This window comes from Aotus nancymaae, unplaced genomic scaffold, assembly GCF_030222135.1.
Source record: "Aotus nancymaae isolate 86718 unplaced genomic scaffold, 86718_ANA_hifiasm-v0.15.2.pri h1tg000031l, whole genome shotgun sequence".
In the NCBI taxonomy this organism is placed as follows: domain Eukaryota; kingdom Metazoa; phylum Chordata; class Mammalia; order Primates; family Aotidae; genus Aotus; species Aotus nancymaae.
In genome coordinates, this window is record NW_026988444.1 from 6,842,413 (window position 1) to 6,865,354 (window position 22,942).

Here is a 22,942-nt window from a genome sequence, read left to right on the forward strand (position 1 = left end):
GATTAAGTAATTGTGCTACAACCTGGTGACGTCATAATTGAAGTGATGGGAATTTTTCTGCCCCACTGTAATGGTTTGGGACCAATGTCATCTCTGTGGTCCAGTGTTGAGGGAGCCACTGCTATGAAGCATGGCTGTACTCACACACTCTGTGGACCCCAGGCACGTGGCGCACGCCCGTCATCTTAGCGCTTTGGGGAGCTGAGATGGGAGGACTGCTTGAGGTCAGGAGTATAAGACTGGCCTGGCAACATAGTGAGACCCCCCAGTCTCTACAAAGACATGACGAGCTGGGTGTGGTGGTGCATGCCTGTGGTCCCAGCTCCTCAGGAGGCTGAGCTAGGAGGACTGCCTGGCACGGGAGGTGGACGCTGCAGAGTGAGGATCGCTCTCCTGCGCTCCAGCCTGGGTGATGGAGGGGACCCTGTCTCAAAAAAGCAAAACAATCGTATTCTGTGGAAATGGTTCTTCTCCTTTCACAGCCAGTCCTCCCTGGGCATGGCCTTGGTGGGGGCTGTGTTCACCCCTCTTTGGCTTGAGTGCGTGTTGGTGGGACTGGGGGGGGTCCCTGCTACACTCCCTGCCTGGGGTTTGTTCTGGTAGGGGTGGAGAATAGTTTTCTGTCTACCTCCTGTTCTAGTTCCCAGCTGGCTTGGACACTGCAGCTAAAGACAGATTAACAGGAGAAACACAGGCTGGTCAACATGGCTGTGGGAGCCCTGGGAATGAGTGATTCTCAAACAGGTGGCTGTGAATTCAGGCCCACGTGGCCTCTGAACCAGCAGTCACGATTTAGGGATGTCACAGGCAGGACGTGGACTGAGTCTCCAGGTGGCGTCTCGGAGGGGGCACGGAGCTGGCAGAGGGTGGCAGGACCTGAGCTGCCTTTACCTTTGTGTGTGCCGGAAGAGGGAGGGGCCTTTGCCCGTAATTCCTGTCGCACTCTTAGGCGGCACGTGAGTGGGGGGAGCTTTTCTTGGCCCTGCTGCTTCTCAGTTGCCTTTGTGGGAACAGTCTTCACCCCAGCATGGCACAGTTCGGGGTGGTGCGTCCTGGCTTGCCTCTGGGGCCCCTCCTCAGCGTCCCCTCCTCAGCGTCCAGCTCTACGTTAAAAGCCGCTGTTCTCGGCCTGGCAGCCCTTGAGCTGGTTTCTGGCTCCCTCTCCTGCTGGCCTGGAGGTGGGATGGGGTCCTCACTTGGCCCTGACCCTGGCTCTGCCCAGCCTCTGAGCCATCACCTTCTTGATCTCTGAGGTCAGAAGAGGGGGTTGTGCCTGGGCCGGGCCAGGGCCAGGGTCTATTGGGAGAGTTCTGAGAGCCACTGCCCTGGGGGCTCAGTGTGGGGTGAGTGGACTGGAGGGGAGGTGGCTGGGGGCTGGGGCTTTGTCTGCAGTGGGCACTGGCTGCGCAGCTCCAGGGACGGTGTCTGTGGGATGGGGGTGTCTGATAGAGCTGCCCTGGGGCAGTGACTGTTGAGGGGTTGAGGGGGGCGTCCAGATAGAGCTGCCCCAGGGGTGGTGACTTCGGGGCTGGGTGAGGGGGGCGTCCAGATACAGCTGCCCTGGGTGCCACTGCGGACCCCTCTGTCTGACCAGGTGCTGGGGCTACAGGCTGGGAGACTGTCCTGGGCTCTTCCAGGTCAGGACGGAGGCAGTCGCATGGGGGGTCTCTCATGTGGTCACTCTCGGCTCGGGGAGATGGGAGCCCTGGGCTGGCCTCAAGCGGAGGGCGTGGGACGAGGGGGAGAGCCTGGGGACAGAAGCAGGGAGAAGCCAAGGTAGCAGAGGTCCCAGAGCAGGTGTTGGCATGTCCAGGGCAGGTGTCCTGACGGTGAGGCTCAGCCAGGGGGGTCTTGGAGTTGCTGGGGAGGGGATCTCAGGAGGGGCTGTTGGGGGAGGAGTGGGGTCCTGGAGGCTGCCCCGCCCAGCCTCACCCGAGCGCCCTTGTCCTTCCAGGAGACGGTAACCTGCACCTCAATGTGACGGCGGAGGCCTTCAGCCCGTCGCTGCTGGGCGCCCTGGAGCCGCACGTGTATGAGTGGACGGCCAGGCAGCAGGGCAGCGTCAGCGCGGAGCACGGCGTGGGCTTCAGGAAGAGGGACGTGCTGGGCTACAGCAAGCCACACGAGGCCCTGCAGCTCATGCAGCAGCTCAAGGCCCTGCTGGACCCCAAGGGCATCCTCAACCCCTACAAGACGCTGCCCGGCCAGGCCTGACGGCCGCTCCTGTCACTGCCAAGGCCCGCTGGGGGTCAGCGATGGCTCTCGGGGCGGGAGTGTTGTGCTGGCTCTGAGTGGTGAGCTGGCAGTGGGCAGGGGACTATGGCCCACACTGGGAACTGCAGGACGCAGGCCCTCTGCAGGAGCCTCTGGCAGAGCTGGGCGTAGGGTAGACTCCCTCCTTTGCAGGCTCTGCTGCCGTCCTGACCGGTCGGGGTGGCATCAGCTTTTCCTGTGTGGAAGCGGAACTGGGTCTCACTTGCCTGGTCGGGGGGTCTCTGGCTCTGCCTTGCTTGCCGAAGCTCTGAGGCACTGGGTGGTGGTTCTGCCGTTTGCTGCTGGTGGGTAGTGGGGGGCTGTGGGCAGGGCCACATGGGCCATGACCCTGGGTTGCTGAGATGACCCAGGCGCTGAGGCTCTGCTGAATGGATCCAGGTCCCACAGGCTGTGGGTGCCCTTGGGAGGGGTGATGGTGGCTGGTGTCTGGGCCCGAATGACGGGAACGTGTCATTTCCTCCATCTTCTAGAGGGCCCGCCGGCTGGGAAGACGGTTACCAGGGCGAGCTGTGTTCTGAGTCTCAGGTTCTGCTTCTGCAGAGGGTGTGCGGAGGCGTGAGTGACCCTGGGCAGCTGGTGGGCTTCTGTCGTGAATGTCCGGTAAAAATCTGAATTGGCTGCAACCTTCTCTATGCTTCTGTCACTGAAAAATCATCTTACGAAACCCGTCTGGAAGCGTCTATGCATCCCGTTCGCAAAACCCTGGGCCGCTGGGGCCATAGTGTGGCCAGGGCCTGGCCCTGCTGTGACTGCCGCTGTGTTCTCCCTGCCCCTGTCCCCGTGCACTGTCCTGGTGGTAGCTGAGCTCCTACAGGCTGCACGGGGCAGGCCTGGACGTGGAGTGGGCCCCTTGTGGCTCCTGGTGGCCCTGGAGGCCCTCAGTGGCTGGGCCTGTCCCTGTGGGCATCAAGGCTCTCGGATCCTGCTCAGAGGTGGAAATGTGCCCTGCCGCCATGCAGAGCCCGCCTGCCTAGCCAGGGCCCTCTGTGGACAGGCCACGTCTTGGTGGAGTGGCCATGGCCACTCTTCGCCATCTCAGGCCGGGTACCCTGGGCACCCGCACAGTGTCTGTTGCGTAGAGCAGACCCCAGGCTCCTGCCTTTCCCTCTGACCTCTTGTTGGGGGGGCGGCCATTTTCCCACTGTGTTCTCTAGCTCTGCCACTGGGCTCATGGACCCTGCGGGGTTGGCTGCAGGCCAGGGTGAGTTGCTGAGCCGCTGACCAGCTGTGCACCTGCCATCCCACCCCGGGTGGCTGCTGCTGGCCCAGCTGTGGCTTGGGGGCTTTCAGGCTTCTGCCCATGCTGGCCACACGACCCCACGTCCCACCCCTGGGCAGGGACCTGTGATTCTCAGATCTGGGGTCTGTCGCCCTCCTGAGAGCCCCCGGCCATGCTCTAAATGCTCACTTCTGCTGTTGGAGAGGCCAGCCGGGGGACAGGGAAGAGCCCAGAGCCCCAGGCTCCCCGTGAGGATCTGGGCCCAGCACGGGCTGTGGGGCTGTGGAGGCCTGTCCTCGCCTGCTGAGAAGACTCCGACTGGTGGGGTGCCTGCGCAGGGCAGAGGAGGAATCCGTCCCTCTAGTGGTCTCTGGACCTCTGCGTCCACACTGCCTGCCGCCCGGCTTCTGGGGACTGGAGGAGCAGACACAGCCCCAGGAGTGTTGGAGGAGGAAGAGGCCGTGGCCACTCTTCCCCGGGGGTCTGGCTCCAGGAGGCTGTGGTGACCCTTGGGCCCGAGCCCTGTCAACAGCCAGGGCACTTGTTCCTGGAGCTCCATGGCTGGGCCCTGCCGTGTTCACCTCCAGTTCATCCAGCAATGGGGAGAGGGGCTTCTTAGACCCACCTCAGGCTTCTCTTTTGTGCCTTTAAATGATGGGAAGTACAACACAGCCAGGCAAAGCGGGTGCCAGCGAGACATCTGGCTGCCACGAGGAAGCCCACACTGCGTGGCGGCCGGGAGGCCAGGGATGCTCACGTGCTGGAAACCTGCCAGGTTTCTCTACCCAACAGCAGGAAAACCTGATCAGACCCAGATTTCCAGATACGGACCGTGTGCCTCGCAACCTGAGGGTTAACACGGGTTGTGAGTGACTCTGATGGGGGAGAACTCGGTGAATCTGCTTAAGGCAGGCCACCGGCCTTGGTGTCCCGGAGATAGCTGTCGGTGGCCACGTGGCAGTGTTGAGTGTCCCCGGTCAGCTGTGTGTAAAAGAAATGCAGGAATTCCACACCGTCCAGCCTCAGCCTGAGCTTCTGACAAAGCCTGCGGCCACGTGGAAAGCAGTGAGAACAGGTAGGTGGGGAGGAGGCGGGGTCGGACCCTCCGTTCCTTACGCAGCGTCTCCGGCCAGCTGGATTCTGACCCTCCATTCCATCTGCAGCGTCTCTGGCCAGGCGGGTTCCGACCCTCCATTCCATCTGCAGCGGCTCCAGCCAGGGTCATTGGGGTTTGGAGGTGCTGAGGGGTGGCCTTTGTGTTTGGATTAGAAGTCGGCAATTGTCACATTAAGAACTCTAAGCTCCTGCAACGTGAGAAGATGTTACACAACCAGGGCCCCTGGGCTGAGGCCGAGGAGGGGGCAGAGGGAATGGCAGGAGGGGCCCCAGGCAGGGGCAGAGCTGCCTGTGTACAGCTCCGGAGAGGGAAGAAGGTGCAGGCCTGGTGGTCTCAGCCCCAGGGGAGTGGAGTGTGGGTAGGGAACTGCCTGCCCCTCCCACCCTACCCACCCCAGGGCAGCTGGCCCCTGGGAGCGCCCTTGGGAAAGCCAATTTCCTGAAAGCAGAAGGCCACGTGGTTGGGATCCAGGGGGTGTCTGATGGTTGTGGACTCGTCCCTGAGGAAGGGTTTGGGGTTTGGGGCTCCTGTGGCCCTGCAGGCCCTGGAGGACGTCCATCAGGACCCTGGCTGTGGGAGGCAGAGGTGACAGGCCTGCAGGGCAGTGTGCCTGGGCCCAGATGGCAGGCACGTCACCAACCAGTGACCAGAGCTCTGGCCACCTGTCCTGGTGCATCAGCCTCCTAGCAATGGGCTTCATGCTGGCTGCTCTCCAGAACTCTTGGGGTTCAGGCCCTGTCCCGCTGCCTCTGGGCGCCTATGACCTGCAAAGGCGCTGCCCCCGGCCTGTGTCCCTTGGGGTGCGCTGTCTGGGACCCTGAAGTTTCCTGTGCGGTAGCTGTGTCCACCCCACCCAGGTGACTTAGAGGAATGGAAAATAATCCTTCCTCAAGGAGCTGGTCCATTGCCCGGCGTGGTGGCTCACGCCCGGAATCCTAGCACTTTGGAGAGGCCGAGGTGGGAGGATTCTTTGAGCTCAGAAGTTTGAGAACAGCTTGGGCACACATGGTGAGACTCTCTCTCTACAAAAAAATTAAAGTTTAGCCAGGCGTGGTGGGACACACCTGGAGTTCCAGGTACAGGAGGTCCCTACGGGGAGGTTAGGGTTACAGCTGCAGGAGGCCCACGCGATTGCACCACTGCACTCCAGCCTGGGTGACAGAGCAAGACCCCCAAATAAAAAGCCGGTCACGGAGGCCGAGAGCAAATAGCTGCTGGAATGTGGCACTGGCTGGTGGGGGGAGGGCGGGGGCCCTTGGGATAGACCGGGAGCTCGAGTTGAGGGTTGGGGGCAGGTGGAGGGGCCAGGGCGCCCAGGGCTGTCTTGGGAGCCCTCCTGATACCCAGGCCCCGGGCCAGTTTCCTTCTGGTGGACCATCCCAGACCTGAGCCCTCCTGTCCACTTTTCCTTGGACCCGCACACAAGGAGCTGGGGCGGCCGGCTGCCCCCAGGCTGAGGCCCTGGGCCAGGCCCCTCCTGGCTTTGGTAGATGGTCAGACCCAGGGCAGGCACGGGTGCTTGGCCATGCCCCCCAACGCTGCCTCTTGGACCTCAGTGGGGAGGACAGACCAGAGCAGGGCCCTGGAGGCCACAGGGGCTGGTAGGGGTGGTCATCCTGGCAGCCTCACATTCAAGGGCTCTGCCCTCCTGTGCCCACCCCTGGAGGGGGAGTCCCTAGAGGGAGCATCGGCCCTGTCTCCCCACCTGCCCTTCTGGACAGCGAGAGTTGCTGTGAAGTTTCTAGACAGTGGACAGGTGAGGAGGCGCCTCCTGGGTGTGCCCGGGCGTGGCCTGACAGGGCTGGGGTCCTGCTGGGCTGTCTGCCCCCGTGCCTGTGGGCAGGTCCTCAGGTGGCCTCCTGGCTTCTGCTTCACCCCCTCCCCACCGGCCTGTGCCAGCGGCTGTGCAAACAAGAGGCCACAGTGGCCGGGAAACAGGGTGACACTCCCTTTGTTTCCGGCAAAGTGTGCGGCGCTTGGAGCCACCTTCCCGGGTTCCAAGGCCTTGGGGCCCGGGGGACGAGGGGACGGTGCATGGCGGCCAGGGATGCTGGGCGTCACTGGGGAACGGTGAGAATCGTTCTTCCTGGTGGTGAGAGTTTGCCCCCGGGCTCTGGGAAGCAGAGACTGGAGCAGGGCTGGGGGTGTGCACATGGGCAGGTGGGTGGCCCTGGATGGTGGAGGACCAGCGGGAGGAGTCCTATGGGGAACCCCCTCCTGCCAGCCCCTGGCTGACCCACAGTCCAGTCCACTGCCTGCCCCAGGACGGGAGACTTACTTCCTGCAGCCCTGGACCTGGGATCTGAGACCCAGAAGCTGACTCTGTCCTTTGTCTGCTGTATTCTGAGTTAGGGTACCCCTGCCCCTGCCCCGAGGTGGCCCTGGGCTCGCCCCCCCACCCTCAGTGCGACGGAAAAGGGAAACGAGTGTTGGTCCTGCCCGCTCCTGGCTGCTGCCCGCCCGCCTTGGGTCTGCTGGGTGCGGCCCTCCCAGTGGGACCAGTGCTGATGGAGGCGGGTTCCTGGGCACGTGGAGCTGTCCCTTACATGAAGCGGCTGAGGGGCCTCTGGCCAGCACCCCCCCAGGTTAGGGCTCTGCCATGGGGCGTGTGCATCTGCTCTGACAAAGAACGTATGCATTTGACTGGCGTTCCCGAGTCACCGTGGACCAGGGGCCTGCCAGAGCAGCTGATTCCTATCGGGGAGCTGGGGCCAGGCAGACACCTGTCTCTCTGGGGCTCCTGGCAGAGCCCCACTGGTCACAGGCAGCCTCCTCCTTCTGGCTGCTGGGTCTCTGTCCCTTTTCCCCTGGGGCTGGGACCACTGCTCCACGCCACGCTGTACTGTCCCTGTCTGCCCCCGGAGGGGTGCTTGAAGGTGGCTGGTGGCTGAGGACCCCCCGCCCAGGCCCACCCTTCTTGCTCAGGCCCCATAAGTCACTTGGGGTCTGGGGAGCTGGGGACTTGGACTCAGGAGGGAGGTGCCTGGCTGTGACCCTCGGGCGTGTGTCCCCGGGCACGTCGCTGCCCACCGGCCCCACCGTCTGTAACGTGCAGCTCGGCCAAGGGGATTCTGGGGTCAGGACCCATGAGGCAGCATGTGCTTTGCTCCTGGGCTGAGCCCGTGGTGCTCTGGGCAGGCTGGGTGGAAGGAGCCAGGGAGGCTCCCTAATGGGGGAGCGAGATCCCACACAGATGTCTCTGGACAGTGGAATGTGGAGGGCACAGGGTGCGCCAGGTGGAGAGCTGCCCAGCTGTGCCAGCAAGGCCCTGCATCCTCCCGCCTGCCATGAGCACTGGGAGCGGCTCTGCCGGCCCCTCCCACAGACTCGGGCCAAGGAGGTCGACAGAGCAGCTGGAGGGAGATGCCCAGGCTGGGGCAGGGGCTCCAGGCCCCCTGGGCTGCAGGGGCAGGTAAATGGAGAAGGGAGGCCGGGGGCACTGGGCCTCTGCAGGCAGCCAGACAGCGGGGCTGGGTCCCGGTGGGAGGGGCTGTGCAGAGCTCCCTTCGGGGGGTGTCCCAGCCGCCCAGCCCAGGGAGTCTGATGCCAGGGAGTCCATGTCTGCTCGGCCCCTCCTCCCAGCCCCTCAGCCACCTCCTTTCTGCCCCTGTGACTGGGGGCCTGAGACAGGCCCTGGCTGGGGCCAATCCCAGAATCCAGGCTGGGTTGGCACCGACAGGGAGGGGTGGTGGGAAAGTGGCCAGCGTGTGGAGAGCGTGGTGTCGGAGGGCATGGCGGGCACTAGGGCCGCGGGAGGCAGCCAGGGCGGCACATTCGTGGCCTGTAGCTCTGTGGAGCACCTGCGCTTTTCCTGTGGATTTGCTCTCGCTCTTGGCCACAGCGCTGCCGCGTGTCCCTGGCTGCTTGTCTCAGAATTGTATCTGTTTCTTGAAGAGAGAAATGAACTTTGATGCAGCAAAATCTAAAGGGATATTTGTATTTATTTTCCGCTTCCGTGTCCTGTTTCAAAACGTGTTGTCCAGCCGAAGATTTTAAAAAGTCAGATTTTCATCTAGTATAAAGCAGGCTCAGAAAGAGGAGGAGGAGGAGCGGGAGGAAGAGGAGGAGGAGGAGCGGGAGGAAGAGGAGGAGGAGGAGCGGGAGGAAGCCGGGGAATCCGGCTGGGCTTTCCTTGCTCATCGTCGCAATGGCCGCCTGGCCCTTGGCCCTCTTGTCTGCGTCTGGTCCTGAGTTCTGAGCTCAGAAGCCCTCGCTGTGCTGTTGGGGCCCACCAAATCCGTCCCTTGTGGGGACAGCTCCCTCCAAGCCCCCCGGGGATGGACCCTGAGGGTGGGGCGGGGGAGCAGGGGGCAGCCCCTGGGCAGGTCCTCCCAGGGCCTGGCGAACACGGGCCCATCCAGGGCGCCCCAGACTCCCTCAGCCAGTTCTTCCCGAGAACAGAACAGTTAAGCCCAAGCCCTGGATGGAGGTGTGGGGAGAGGGCGTGGCTCCCGCCCCGGCAGGCAGGTGAGCGTCTGGGGATTCAGTTCACTCTGCCCCACAGCCTCACCCCGCCTGTGCCTGCGCCTCGGGGAGCCTGAGCCGGCAGGGGCCAGGCGGTGGGACCTCGGGGAGCTCAAGCCTCGGCTGTCCCCTCGGAGGCCTGAGGCCAAGCAAGATGTTGTCCACACTGGGCGGCTTGCAGAGGTAAGGGGGGCAGCTGGGCCCTCCCAGGTGGGCAAAGCGCTTGATCTGTGGCTCTTCTGAGACTGACAGAAGTGAGTTTTGCGTTTGTCTTTCAAAGGAAGTTACTTGGATTTGGAGGCTCTTCCTTCTCATGCTTCCCTCAGTTCACCTGCCGTGGCTTAATTTCGGAAGTAGGGGGCCCGTCCTGCCCAGGCCTGGGGCTGGTTCTGGGTATTTGGGGGTTCTTGGATGTGGGGCCCCCTGAGAAAGCTGCCCCCCAATACTGTGGCGTGGAGACGCTCGGGGGACGGCCGAGGAGGGCAAGACCTGCTGGGCTTGGGACCTCCTGGCCTCGGTCTGCGACTCAGGCCCGTGGCTGGGCCGTGTTGGTGGGAGCGCCTGGCGCTTGTTGGGACGCCGGTTGTGTGTGCACTTTAGCGTGGTCTTGGAGCTCTGGGTGGTGAGGGGGAGGCTGGGCTCGGCTGTGTTATCTCCCTTCTATAAGCAGGAGGTGGATTTCTTCCCAGCTGGGTTTGCAGGGGAGGTGGGTGTGCCTAGAAATGCCTTGCATTTTCCTTCTCCTGTTTGCCATCTGTTTGGGGTTTCCAGGGCAGTTTGAAGCTGTTGCTGCCCTTGCAGGTCCCGGCCTCCCCAGGGCACATGCCATCATGAATTCGATCACCTTCCTTTAAGGGGTGACTTAGGACCAGCCGCCAGGACGCTGGCTGAGGAACCCGTCTCAGGGCTGAGAGGTGTGTGGCCTGCTGCCTGACCTGGGCGTCCTAGGAGTCCTTGTGGACCTTGTGACCATGTTGTGAAGAGGAGGCCCAGGGGCTGGGGGGTCAGGCTCACTTGATTAGCTGGGGACCAAGCTGAGGTGTTCTGGCTGCCCCGGGGCCACCTGAGGTCGGCCAGAGCGGGTGTGCCTGACCCCAGCTGAGACTCTGGGCGAGACCTGGGAGGCACTGCGGCCGAGGGTCCCAGGGGGAGGCCAGGGCACAGGCTCCTCGGCTCCTGGTCTCAGTGCCTGGCAGGGTGGGCTCCCTGTGGTGGTCCCTGCAGGCTGCAAGTCCCACGCTATGGCCAGGAGCATTGACTCTGCATGTCCCAGGCTCCACTGAACACAGGGCTGTGTGCGCCGCCCCCTGGAGGGAAGCCCCGAGTCACTTCCCCACAGCCCTGGACAGCAGCCTTGCTGAGCCTCGCGTGTGTTTTCCTGGGACTGGGGAAGTGTGGGAGGCTCATCTTGCTGGGTGCAGCTTGTGTGGCCTGTGGACGGAAGGAGCCTGGGGACACGGGATGGTGATGGCTGGTGCAGCCAGGCAGGTGCCTTGCCCACCCGGTGGTTCAAGGAGCTGCCCAGAGCCAAGGAGAGACTTTGCCCAGAGGAGAGACGCCAGCAAGGCCCAGTCTTAACCACCGGCCATGGTAAATCCACGCTGCCAGGCAAAGTGCCCACTTGGGTCCTTGCCGATCCTTTGTTCTGCTGGCTGGCGATGACTCAGGCACCAAACTCTGAGCTATAGCAAGGTTTGGGGCAATTTGACTTGGGGGAGTTGCTTCCCTGGGGTGTGGCCAGGTATCTTTGGTGGGGAGGGGACTCATGAACAGAGAAGATGTGGTACAGAGCCCATGGGAGCCAGCATGCCAGTGTGAACACCCAACATTTGAGACAGGTCTCAATTTGGAAAGTTGATTTTGCCAAGGTTGAGGACACACGCCCGTGACCCAGCCTCAGGAAGTCCTGATGACGTGTGTCCAAGGTGGTCAGAGCACGCTTGGTTTTATACATTGTCGGGAGACATGAGACATCTCAGCATGTGCAAGATGAACGTTGGTTCTGTCTGGAAAGGCGGCACCACTGAAGCAAAGGCTGGAAGACTGGAAGCCAGGAGGGAGCTTCCAGGTTAGAGGTAGTTAAGGATAAATGGCTGTGATCTTTTGAGTTTATTTCAGCCTCTCCAAAGGATAGTTTATTCCTAGATGGTCAGGTCCTGAGTTACTAGGAAAGTTCATTTTTAGCAGGTTGTGAAGCCTCATGTCTTTGGAAGAGAAATTAGGGGAAGAAAGGGAGAAAAATAGCAACAGACAAAAGAAAAATCCTGAAAAATCAGCATAGGCCACACTCTCAAGTCCACACACCAGTAGGCAGGAGTGACAGTGACTTATGTATGTAAATAGATTTGTTACTTCCTTCTGAAGTGTAAGTTGTCTATCTTACTCCAAATTAGGAAAAATAGGAAAAAAAAAAAGAAAAAAATTGAAAACATTATTTTGAAGACTTGTAGCCAAGAAAAATTACAATTTGGTCCAAACTGTAGAAAATAGTAAAAATTTAAAAAAGTTAGGCAAGACTAGAATCTAACAACAGGTGTACGATAGTTTTTGAAACATAATTTTTTGGCCGGGCATGGTGGCTCACACTTGTAATCCCAGCACTTTGGGAGGCTAGGGTGGATGGATCACAAGGTCAGGAGTTTGAGACCAGCCTGGCCAACATGGTAAAACCCCATCTCTACTAAAAATACAAAAATTAGCCAGGTGTGGTGGCGCACACCTGGAATCCCAGCTACTCAGGAGGCTGAGGCAGGAGAATTGCTTTAACCTGGGAGTTGGAGGATGCAGTGGGCTGAGATTGTGGCACTGGACTCCAGCCTGGGTGACAGAGCAAGATTCCATCCCAAAAACAAAACAAAACAAAAACAAAAAGAAACGTAATTTTTCTCTCTCCAGTTTCCCATTTTTGCTAAAGACAAATCATGGTAGGATTGGTTTGCTCTTTTATACTTGTATTATTTGTATACAGTGCAGCAACAAGAATAATTATTTTTTACATAGGCTTTCTTTGTTGGGGGGAGGGAGAGATGGAATCTGGCTCTGTGACCCAGGCTGAAGTGCAGTGGTGCCATCTCAGCTCACTGCAACCTCCACCTCCTGGGTTCAAGTGATTCCTATGCCTCAGCCTCCTGAGTAGCTGGGAATACAGGTGCATGCCACCATGCCCAGCTAATTTTGTATTTTTTAGTAGAGATGGGGTTTTGCCATGTTGGCCAGGCTGGTCTCGAATTCCTGACCTCAAGTCATCTGCCCACCTTGGCCTCCTAAAATGCTGGGATTGCAGGTGTGAGCCACCATACCTGTCCTACTTGGGCTTTTAAATTGGCTTTAATGGAACATTGTTCCATAGGAGGAATCTCGGGTAAGACTTTTTTAAAGCCAAGTCCTGCCACCAATTTGTGCCATCAACTATTTATGAGTTGGATGATCCTCTCCTCTTGAGGATCCAAGATAAACTTGGAACTCCTGAACCTGTCAGAAGGTGATATTCTTTACTTACCACAAGTCAGGACCCCTGCACAGGGACTGTGTAGACAAAGGTATGAGGCCAGTTTTTCCAAGGGGCTTTTATTGGGTCCATAAGTCAAGTTTGAGTCCTTAAAGAAAAGCACACCGTTCCAATCAGTCTTGGTAAAATAACCAGTTTCTCTAGTTGTGTCCTGTTACAAATGAAAACAGAACCTTTTTTCTATTTTTTTTGAGACGGAGTTTCGCTCCAGGCTGGAGTGCAATGGTGTGATCTCGGCTCGCCGCAACCTCCACCTCCTGGGTTCAGGCAATTCTCCTGCCTCAGCCTCCTGAGTAGCTGGGATTACAGGCAAGCGCCACCGTGCCCAGCTAAATTTTTGTATTTTTAGTAGAGATGGGGTTTCACCATGTTGACCAGGATGGTCTCCATCTCTTGACCTCGTGGTCCACCCACCTCGGCCTCCCAAAGTGTGAATTAAATTTTTTTTTTTTTTTTTGAGACGGAGTTTCGCTCTTGTTACCCAGGCTGGAGTGCAATGGCGCAATTTCGGCTCACCACAACCTCCACCTCCTGGGTTCAGGCAATTCTCCTGCCTCAGCCTCCTGAGTAGCTGGGATTACAGGCACGCACCACCATGCCCAGCTGATTTTTTGTATTTTTAGTAGAGACGGGGTTTCACCATGTTGACCAGGATGGTCTCGATCTCTTGACCTCGTGATCCACCCGCCTCGGCCTCCCAAAGTGCTGGGATTACAGGCATGAGCCACTGTGCCCGGCCGAAAACAGAATCTTATTGTACTTATGCAGATAACTGTATTGTCATAAGTTAAAAATGCTCACAAATAGTTTCCAAATTCTGGAGAAATCAGGTAGAGAAAAACAAATATGCTCCAAATTTTGTTCATAGGACTATACTCAATTGTTAAAAGCTGTAATAACGTAAAAGAAAAGTTTTCTTCATGCTAAAAAACAAAGGATCAGCAACGTTTTAAGAAAAAAGTTAAAAAGATTACTTTAGTCTTCTATCAGTTCAGTTATGCAGTCAATTCCTGTTCTGCGTGATATTCGTGAACATTTCAGCTCTTTATGAGAGTCCCGAAAGTTTCTTCCTCTGTCTCCAACGTATCAGAACCCTGTATTTAAGAACACCTGTTAAGAATTCTGTGGCTGATTATAAAACCACCTTAAAGAGGACCAAAACAAGACGACTGTCCGTGAATGACAAAACGTTTCAGGGCAGCCGTAGTCAGAGACACAACTGACAGGGACATTTGTTACCTCCGTGGCACACAATGATGTAACGTAAGAATTACAATTGTTACTGACAAAGTACACTAAGGTATATCAGAACTATAGAAACTTCTCATAATTTTGGAACACATGCCAAGAACATATTTATACAAACACATCCTAAAGAAAACCAAATACCATTTCAAACTTGACAATGCTTCCTGAAAGATTTTTATACCAAATAAGCCAAACTGTCATTTTTGGACTTTAGGGAACCTAATGTATTAATGGATTAATTAGGTCACAAAAAGACATAACTTATAATTTGATTTTGGAAAGTTTGTCAAGTATCAAAGGTTAAAATACTAATATCACAAAACGGGATCATTCATTTAACCAAAGTGATAACTCAAAGATTTCAAAAAGACAAAGAAGTCTTCATTCTTTGAGAGAGGAGACTCAATGTTCCAAACAGTAAGCCCTAATAAAAACAGCATGAAGACGATTTAATTTGTTTTCCAAAATTTTATAAACTATAACATTTCAATCTTGACCATAAGATATAACTTCCATACGGCTTTATAACTTTCATTTATGCGTTAAGAAAACCTTGTAAATCTGGCACAGGTCTGTATACGGGTCTTGCATCAGCATGTCCTTGACATTAATGATCAATTTATAGACAAACTGAACTTATTTTATCTCTCAAAATCAGCCCTTATAATCTTACATGCCCACCTTTTCTTTGATAGTCCCTGGGCCTTGTTGAATAACTCCCTGGGAGTTAAATAGCTTTATTTATTTTATTTTATTTTATATTTATTTATTTATTTATTTATTTGAGATGGAGTCTCACTCCGTCACCCAGGCTGGAGTGCAGTGGCGTGATTTCAGATCACTGCAGCCTACACCTCCTGGGTTAAAGCGATTCTCCTGCCTCAGCCTGTGGAGTAGCTGTGGTTGCAGGCACCTACCACCATGCCTGGCTAATTTTTGTATTTTTAGTAGAGATGGGGTTTCGCCACGTTGGCCAGGCTGGTCTTGAACTTCTGACCTCAGGTGATTCACCTGCCTTGGCCTCCCAAAGTGCTGGGATTACAGGTATGTAGCACCACACCCATCTGCAAAGAGTTGAATAGCTTTAATTTCTGACTCTGTGTTTCAAGAATGCAGTTTATTTTTATTGTCATCTTCTACCAGGCCTGAAGATTGGGCTTTAATTACTGTCAGTGTTTAAAATGCAGCAGGACTTGGTGTCCTTTTCACACCCGGGGTCAAAGTCCCGTAACTTAGTGTCACAAGTACTTTAAAAGTGCATACAGAGAGATACGTGGATTTGATAACCTTAATTTTAAAAAGTTTAAGACTGGATGCAGTGGCTCATGTCTGTAATCCCAGCACTTTGGGAGGCTGAAGCAGGTGGATCACCTGAGTTCATGAGTTTGAGACCAGCTTGGCCAGCCTGGCCAACATGATGAAACCCCATTTCTACTGAAAATACAAAAAATTAGCTGGGCATGGTGGTGGGTGTCTGTAATCCCAGCTACTCAGGAGGCTGAGGCAGGAGAATTGCTTGAACCCAGGAGGCAGAGGTTGCAGCGAGCCGAGATCTCGCCATTGCACTCCAGCCTGGTGACAGAGCAAGACTCCGTCTAAAAAAAAAAAAAATACATAACTTTAGATTCTAAATTATGACGTTTGTCTACAAGTATTTATCCTAATACATTTACATAATTATTTTAATCATGTACTTTTATGAAAACTGTGATATTCATCATTTAAAGTTCTGAAACGTCCTGCTTTGTGTTTATGGCAAAAATAAATAAATAAAGTTATGAAACTGCCCTTGCAAAATTATAACTGAGACAGTAAAAAAGATCTGCCCTAACTGACTCCATCTTGCTTCTAACCTCCAGGCTGTCCTTGTTCGTTCCTGGGTGGAGGCTGAACTAACTTTGGGAGGAGCTCAGTTTATAGTTTAGCTTTGAAACAAAAATGGTAACAGACCTTTCCCAAAACAAACTTCCTCGCTGCCTGTGGAGTGGACTGCCTGAAGCCGCAGGATTAGAAGTTATGGTAATCTTACTAAATTCAGGCTGTAGCTATTTTCATTAAGCCAATATTAATGTATTCTTTATTAAAGATTACACAAGTAAAGATCATTCCATTTTGGGCTGGGTTTATAGTTCTGTAGCCTCTCTGCCAGATTTTGACACCCTATAGTATTTGGCAGGAATAAGGATGAAATTGCTTAATAAATGCAAACAAAAATGTATACCGGCAAATTCTTAAGACACTTCTAATATTATTTTACCAATAATTTAAAGTCCAGCATATTAAAGATTTTACTTAAGTCATGTGAACTTGAAAAGGCATTTGACTAGTCTTTTTTCTTTAGTGTCTAAGTACTTTTAGTTTTTAAGCCAATTAGAGCTATTTTATATATATATATTTGTATTTTTAGTAGAGATGGGGTTTCACCATGTTGGCCAGAACGGTCTTGATCTCTTGACCTCGTGATCCACCCACCTCAGCCTCCCAAATTGCTGGGATTACAGGCATGAGCGACCGTGCCCTGCTGGTCTTTTTATTTTTTATTTATTTTATTTTTTTTTAAATTGCATTTTAGGTTTTGGGGTACATGTGAAGAACATGCAAGACTGTCGCGTAGGTGCACACATGGCGGTGTGATTTGCTGCCTCCCTCCCCATCACCTATATCCTGCATTTCTCCCCATGCCGTCGCCCCAACCCCCCACGCCCCGCTGTCTGTTTTCTATATTTTTAACAGTGAAATGTGTACACAGCACATAAATATATAGACATATTAGGCGTGCTGATACAAGTATATCTTACAGATTCATACAAACTTTTTTTTCTTTATCTTAGATTTTCAGATTCTTGATAACCTGTTTCAGAGCCCTGGGCAGTTGTCAGCTAAAGAGCCGTAAGTTTGCCTGTTAAAGGAAGCAGCTGAGGTGAAAATCAGATCGCAGAGTTCTCGTCATGTGGTCTGGAGAGAGAAAGTCTGGTGTGCTAGAGGGAGATTAAAGATGGACGCCAAGTCAAACATGAAATATAAAAATCTACCATAGGATTGCATAAGGAGACCAGTTTCATCACCTAGGGACGGCCTATCTTTTAACTGGATCTCTGAGCTCTGGGCAGAGCCCACGCTGAATCCTCGGTTTCCAAAAAGGGAGAATTACTATGAAGCTAGATCATGTGATGTTTTTACAGTGCACTTCATTTTTTTTAAGCGAAGACGTTTCTTTTTTTTTGGTGGTGGAGGGGGGCAGGACATAGTCAGGCCCTGTCACCCAGGCTGGAGTCCAGTGGCGTGAGCTCAGCTCACTGCAACCTCCGCCTCCTGGGTTCAAGCAACTGACTTGAGCCTGACTCAGCCTCCTGAGTAGTTGTGATTACGGGAGCCCACCACCACACCCGGCTAATTTTTTTGTATTTTTAGTGAAGACCGGGTTTCACCATCTTGGCCAGGTTGGTCTTGAACTCTTGACCTCATGATCCACCTGCATAAGCCTCCCAAAGTGCTGGGATTACAGGCGTGAGCCACACGCCCGGCCGAGCAAAGACATTTGTAAGTGTCTAAACTACACTCTTCTGTAAAAACCCAAGAGTAGCCTCTGTTCCAAATAACTATTTTAGTCAATAAATCAGGTAACAGAATAGTTTAAAAGCTGAGACGGGTTGGGCGCTGTGGCTCACGTCTGTGATCCCTGCTCTCTGGGAGGCTGAGGCAGGTGGATCACCTGAGGTCAGGAGTTTGAGACCAGAGTGGCCAACATGATGAAACCCTGTCTCTACTAAAAATACAAAAAATTTAGCCGGGCATGGTGGTGGACTCCTGTAATTCTAGCTGAATATTCAGGAGGCCGAAGCAGGAGAATTGCTTGAACCTGGGAGGTGGAGGTTGCAGTGAGCCAGGATTGCGCCATTACAGTCCAGCCTGGGCAACAAGAGTGAACTCCGTTAAAAAAAAAAAAAAGAAAAAAAAGCTGAGACAAACTTGTCTGTTTACACTTTTGGGGTTACATAAGGCAAAGTAGGTTTCTTCCCCAAAGGGAGTCTGGCACCACCTTGGTTTTCTTTAAGGAACCCCAGGCTCTTATGAACTATTTTAGGTCTCATGCAGCAGGGGGTGCAAGAGAAAGGAGAGACAGCAGAAGTAAATAAAGAAAAACAATTCAGTCAACTGAGAAAAGACTTTGGCTCGAAAAAGGACAAGAAACACACACTGACACACACACACACACACACAGAGCTTGGATGTTAGCTTCCGTTGAGCTTGTATTGCACCCGGGACGGATTCGGCGCTGCGCCTCCAGTTTGGTCTGCCCAGCAAAAAGGCGGCCTCGTTATGTAAATAAGTCCCTTTAGTAGTCAAAAAATCTTTCCTCTTTTTGTTTGCTGGCGTTTTTCTCCTCCACCGTGCCACCTAGTGTGTGTGCGTGTCTGTGCATGTGCGCGCGTGCGTGTGCGCGTGAAGGTGTGTGCGTGTGCATGCGTGTGTGCGCGCGTGTGAAGGTGTGTGCACGTGTGAAGGTGTGTGCGTGTGAAGGTGTGTGCGTGTGCGTGCGTGTGCACGTGTGAAGGTGTGTGCGTGTGTGCGCATGCGTGTGTGCGCGCGCGCGTGAAGGTGTGTGCGCGTGTGCGTGTGGCACAACCATTTGAGAGGCTTTGTTCCCAATAATTGGGAACTTTTCTTCAGATTTGATAAAGTCAGAGTTGGTCAAACCCGGCGGGAAAAATGCTGAGACAGCAACAAAAACAGACACAACAAAGACCAGTTGAGCAAAACAAACCGTCGCACGACTCACGTGACACTCGAGCGCTGTGGTGGCAAGGAGAAATTAAGACCAGCTGATCGATAGCTTTGGCCGAGACAGAACTCCAATTCAGCTACTCACCTAGGGATGGGTCTCACGTTCAAGACTCTCTGCCATCCTAGAAGCAGGAAAAAAAAAGCAGAACCTCATCTTCCCTTGCTGGCAGTGAGCTCAGACTCCGCGAAGGAGTTTACCTGCCTTCTGTCGTCGCGGAAGCAGGAGAACTTGCCGTCCTTGTTGGAAACAAGGGAGTTGTACAGCAAAATAAACCTTAGACCTTGACCAGATTTTGGGAGATCAGGGGTTTTTTGGAGGGAGTACTCCCAGACCTCGGCGAATCGTCCTGTTGGTTTGAGCCATAGAGTTAGCTCACGTCAGTACCAAGCACTGATAGGAGATTTGTCAAAGGTCCGGGGCATCTCCGCTTAGAATCCCTCCATGGTTGCCAGAATGCAAACCCTGAAGTTTGAGATAGGTCTACGAAGCTAAAATATCCTGGGCCAGCGAAATCACAAAGCTAAAGTGAAAGGTCGAACTGGGAACTGCTTTGGGCAAACCTGCCTGCCATTCTACTCAAGGTCACCCCTCTGCTCACTGATGTAAATGCGTATCTGATTGCATCCTTTGAAGAGGCTGATCGGAAACTCAGAAGAATGCAAGTGTTTGTCTCTTATCTACCTGTGACCTGGAAGCCCCTCCCCGATTAAAGTTGTCCGTCTATTGCTTCGAGTTGTCCGACCTTTCAGGACTGAACCCGTGTTCATCTTACGTGTGTTGACTGATGTCTCATGTCTCCCTACAATGTATTAAAAACACCCACGCTGTGCTCTGACTACCTTGGGCACATGTGGTCAGGACTTCCTGAGGCTGTGTAACAGATGCGCGTCATCAACCTGGGCAAAATAAACTTTCTAAATTAACTGAGCTGTGTCTCAAATTTTAGGTTCACATTTTGGTAACCACAGATGGATTGTGACCTTTGACAAATCTCCTATCGGTGCCTGGTATTGGTATGTGCTAACTTCATGACTCAAATCAATAGGATAATTTGCCGACGTCTGGGAGCACCTCCTCGAGAGAATCCCTGATCTCCCAAAATTTGGTCAAGATCTAAAGTTTATTTTGCTGTACAACGTTCCCCTCAGCGCTTTTTGTTTTTTGTTTTTTTTTTGAGTTTTACTTGCTTCCAACAAGAAAGGCAAGTTCTCCTGCTTCCATGACGATGGAAGACGGGCAGCTCCTTTACGGAGTTTGAACTTGCTTCCTACAGAGCAGATGAGGTGTTTTTCTTGCTCTAGGATGGTAGAGAGCTGTTTTCAGCCTGAGACCCTTCCCTAGGTGGGTAACTGAACGGGGGTTTTGTCTTGGGTAAAGTTAACAACCAGCTGGTCTTACTTTCTCCTTTTACCGTCTGAGTGCTCAGTGATCGTGGTGACCAACTCAACCTGACTTGGTCAAATCCGAGTGAGAATTCCAAATTGTGGGTAACAAGGCCCCTCTAATTTGTCTGTAATTCCTTGCAGAGGCAAAAGGGGGAAAAAAAGAAAAAAACCCATGTGTTTGCCTTCTGCGTTTGCTTTTTGTCTTAAAAAATAATCGTTCTTTCGTTTACTTTCTTCCGCCCTATTCCTTCCCCCTTTGTCATCTGCAACACCAAAAAATCTAGACACGGCGTCTCGTGACTTGAAGCCCTTTAAAGAATTCAGAACAAAGGCGCCGCTCACCCCTTTTGGGGTGTTCCGTTTTCTTCGTGGAGTTTCAGGAATCATGGGCAGATTCTTTGTAGGTCTAAAGCTCTGTTCTCTTGCACTGCATGACCTGACCTCTTTGGCTTTGAGGATGCCAGCGATGACCCTGTACGGTGAGAGGACCTGTCCTTGGCACGTGTAATGGCAGAAGAGTGCTACAGAGTCACATGTGGCTGAGTGTGGTTTACAGGAAGTGGTCTTGGCTGGTTTTTTTTAAAATTTTCTCTCCTTGGAAGTTGTTGCTTAAGGACCCTAATTCTAGTTCAGAGATGCGTTCTAAGGGGTCTTCTCTATCGCTTTCCTCCCAGAATGCATCTCGCTTTGGTTTGTCTGTGTGCGTTTGTGTGAGGAACTAAGCTTCTGTTTTCATAGATGAATGACAGACTGCGTTTTTTAGCTCCAAGGAGAAAGGGCATCTGCTCCTCTCAGCCAAAAGGTGCCCCTGGGTGACCGGGGGGCCTCGTGGGAGTGTCTGGGGGTTGACTCCCCTGTGACATGCAGTGGCCCTTCAGGGAAATTCCCCCCAAAATTAATTTAAAAGTAGCTCATTCAGGAAATGCATATAAAGGCTGATGACCCAGCATTTTGAGCCCTCTCTGATGTCATAGACCTCTGGAGAGAGAAACTGAGACTCCTGAGAGGGCGGAAATGACTCAGTGGTGACACACTGTGGAGTCCTGCCCACAAGCAGCACACATTGATCATCCACACAGAGACCCTGGGCCACAGCTCAGTTCCTCCTTTTAAGGAAAAAAAAAGCAGGAAACAAATAGTCTGAGGAGAAAACAGAGAATGATCCCCTTTTGAGCACTCCGTAGGTTTCATGGCACATCCATTTGCCAGAGTACAATGGAAGTCATACAGCCTTTGTGCACATTTACGTTAAGGAAAAAGAGCCCCAAGGTTGACCCAAAAACAACAGAGTTCCTGTGTCCCCTTTTCCTCTGTTTTCTTTTCTGCCTGCTTTAAATCTGCTGTTACTTTTCTACTGCGATAAAAAGCCCTGTCTGGATCTAACAAGTCTTTTTTTGCAAGCCGCTGAGCTATATTTATCTCATGGCTAAAGTGCTGAAGTAAAAGCTATAGAATCTTTGTGGGTGTGTGTGTGTTATGTAGGGGTGTGTGTGTATAGAGTTGAAGGCTTTTATAATAGACTTCTACAATTTTATGTTGAATTGGCAATTAAATCTGTTTTAGTTTCCTTCTAGCTCACCAGAATTTCTCTTCATACCTTACTATGTAAATTTTCCTGTCTGGTTTTCACCTGAGTTGTTTCTTTTAATATGCAAATCAAAGGCTGTTTAGCTGAAAACTGCCTTAGGGTTGTGAAACAGGTTATCAAGAATCTGGAAGTCTAAGATAGGGAAAAAATGGTCTTTAAGAATCTATAAGATGTACTTCTGGCTGGGCACAGTGACTTATGCCTGTAATCCCAGCACTTTGGGAGACTGAGGAGGGTGGATCACCTGAGGTCAGGAGTTTGAGACCAGCCAGGTCAACATGCTGATACCCTGTCTCTATTAAGAATACAAAAATTGGCCGGGCGCGGTGGCTCAAGCCTGTAATCCTAGCACTTTGGGAGGCCGAGGCGGATGGATCACGAGGTCAAGAGATCGAGACCATCCCGGTCAACATGGTGAAACCCCGTCTCTACTAAAAATACAAAAAAGTAGCTGGGCATGGTGGCGCGTGCCTGTAATCCCAGCTACTCAGGAGGCTGAGGCAGGAGAATTGCCTGGACCCAGGAGGCGGAGGTTGCGGTGAGCCGAGATAGCGCCATTGCACTCCAGCCTGGGTAACAAGAGCGAAACTCCGTCTCAAAAAAAAAAAAAAAAAAAAGAATACAAAAATTAGCTGGGTGTGGTGGATAGGTGCCTGCAATCTCAGCTGCCCAGGAGGCTGAGGCAGGAAAATTGTTGGAATCCGGGAGGCAGAGGTTGCAGTGAGCTGAGATTGTGCTATTGCATTCCACCCTGGGCTGACAACAGCGAGACTCCACCTCAAAAAAAAAAAGATGTACTTCTGTCAGCATGCCTAATATGTCTATGTAGTTATGTGTTGTGTGCACAGTGTTTCACTAACTAAAGTAAATGATTAAAATGAGATAATCAGACAAATGTAATAGGATAAATACTTGTAGACAAACTTGTCATAATTTAGAATCTAAAGTTATATTACATTAAAAAAGAAATATTTTGTTATTTGGGCATTTTCCCATAAAAATATGTTGTAGGAAAACGTTCTTGCTAAAAAAGGTGCCCTTTTAAAAAGGTGAATAATTTTTGTCTAATTCAAAGCTTAAAGGTTATGTATGAAACAAAATAGAAAGTTATAAAAATAAAGAGTGTTTTTAAGTAAGAAAGCTTAAAGAGAAATGATTTCATATTAGAAAGAATCTTGTATGATAAATTTAGTCCTAGAGTAAAATGACTGGTTGTTTAAGGAGAGAATTTCTCAAGACAAACCAGAAAATCCAAGCATGTCATGAATGATCTGTGTAAGTCACAATAAGAGGATTTATATTTTTAAAAAACCCCAACACTTATATGATCAAGTTGTCACATTATTATTCAGT

At 52.7% G+C, this 22,942-nt stretch overlaps 2 protein-coding genes across 4 annotated transcripts in view; both read left to right on the forward strand.

The window, feature by feature from the left end:
• Positions 1-2,897, forward strand: part of D2HGDH (D-2-hydroxyglutarate dehydrogenase) — a 38,110-nt gene extending 35,213 nt beyond the window's left edge. For both annotated transcript variants that reach the window (XM_012435430.3, XM_012435431.3), the window contains one exon: positions 1,955-2,897. In XM_012435430.3, the coding sequence (XP_012290853.2) occupies positions 1,955-2,214 (260 nt within the window). In that variant the 3' untranslated portion in view covers positions 2,215-2,897. The remainder of the gene's footprint in view (positions 1-1,954) is intronic.
• A 101-nt stretch (positions 2,898-2,998) lies between these two features.
• GAL3ST2 (galactose-3-O-sulfotransferase 2) overlaps positions 2,999-22,942 on the forward strand; it is a 37,471-nt gene continuing 17,527 nt past the window's right edge. The window contains exon 1 of one of the 2 annotated variants that reach the window (XM_064383454.1): positions 2,999-8,022. In XM_064383454.1, coding sequence (XP_064239524.1) covers positions 7,898-8,022 — 125 coding nt within the window. In that variant the 5' untranslated portion in view covers positions 2,999-7,897. Of the gene's footprint in view, positions 8,023-9,160; positions 9,258-22,942 lie in introns of those variants that run through there. The other variant, XM_012435432.3, reaches the window with a different exon arrangement.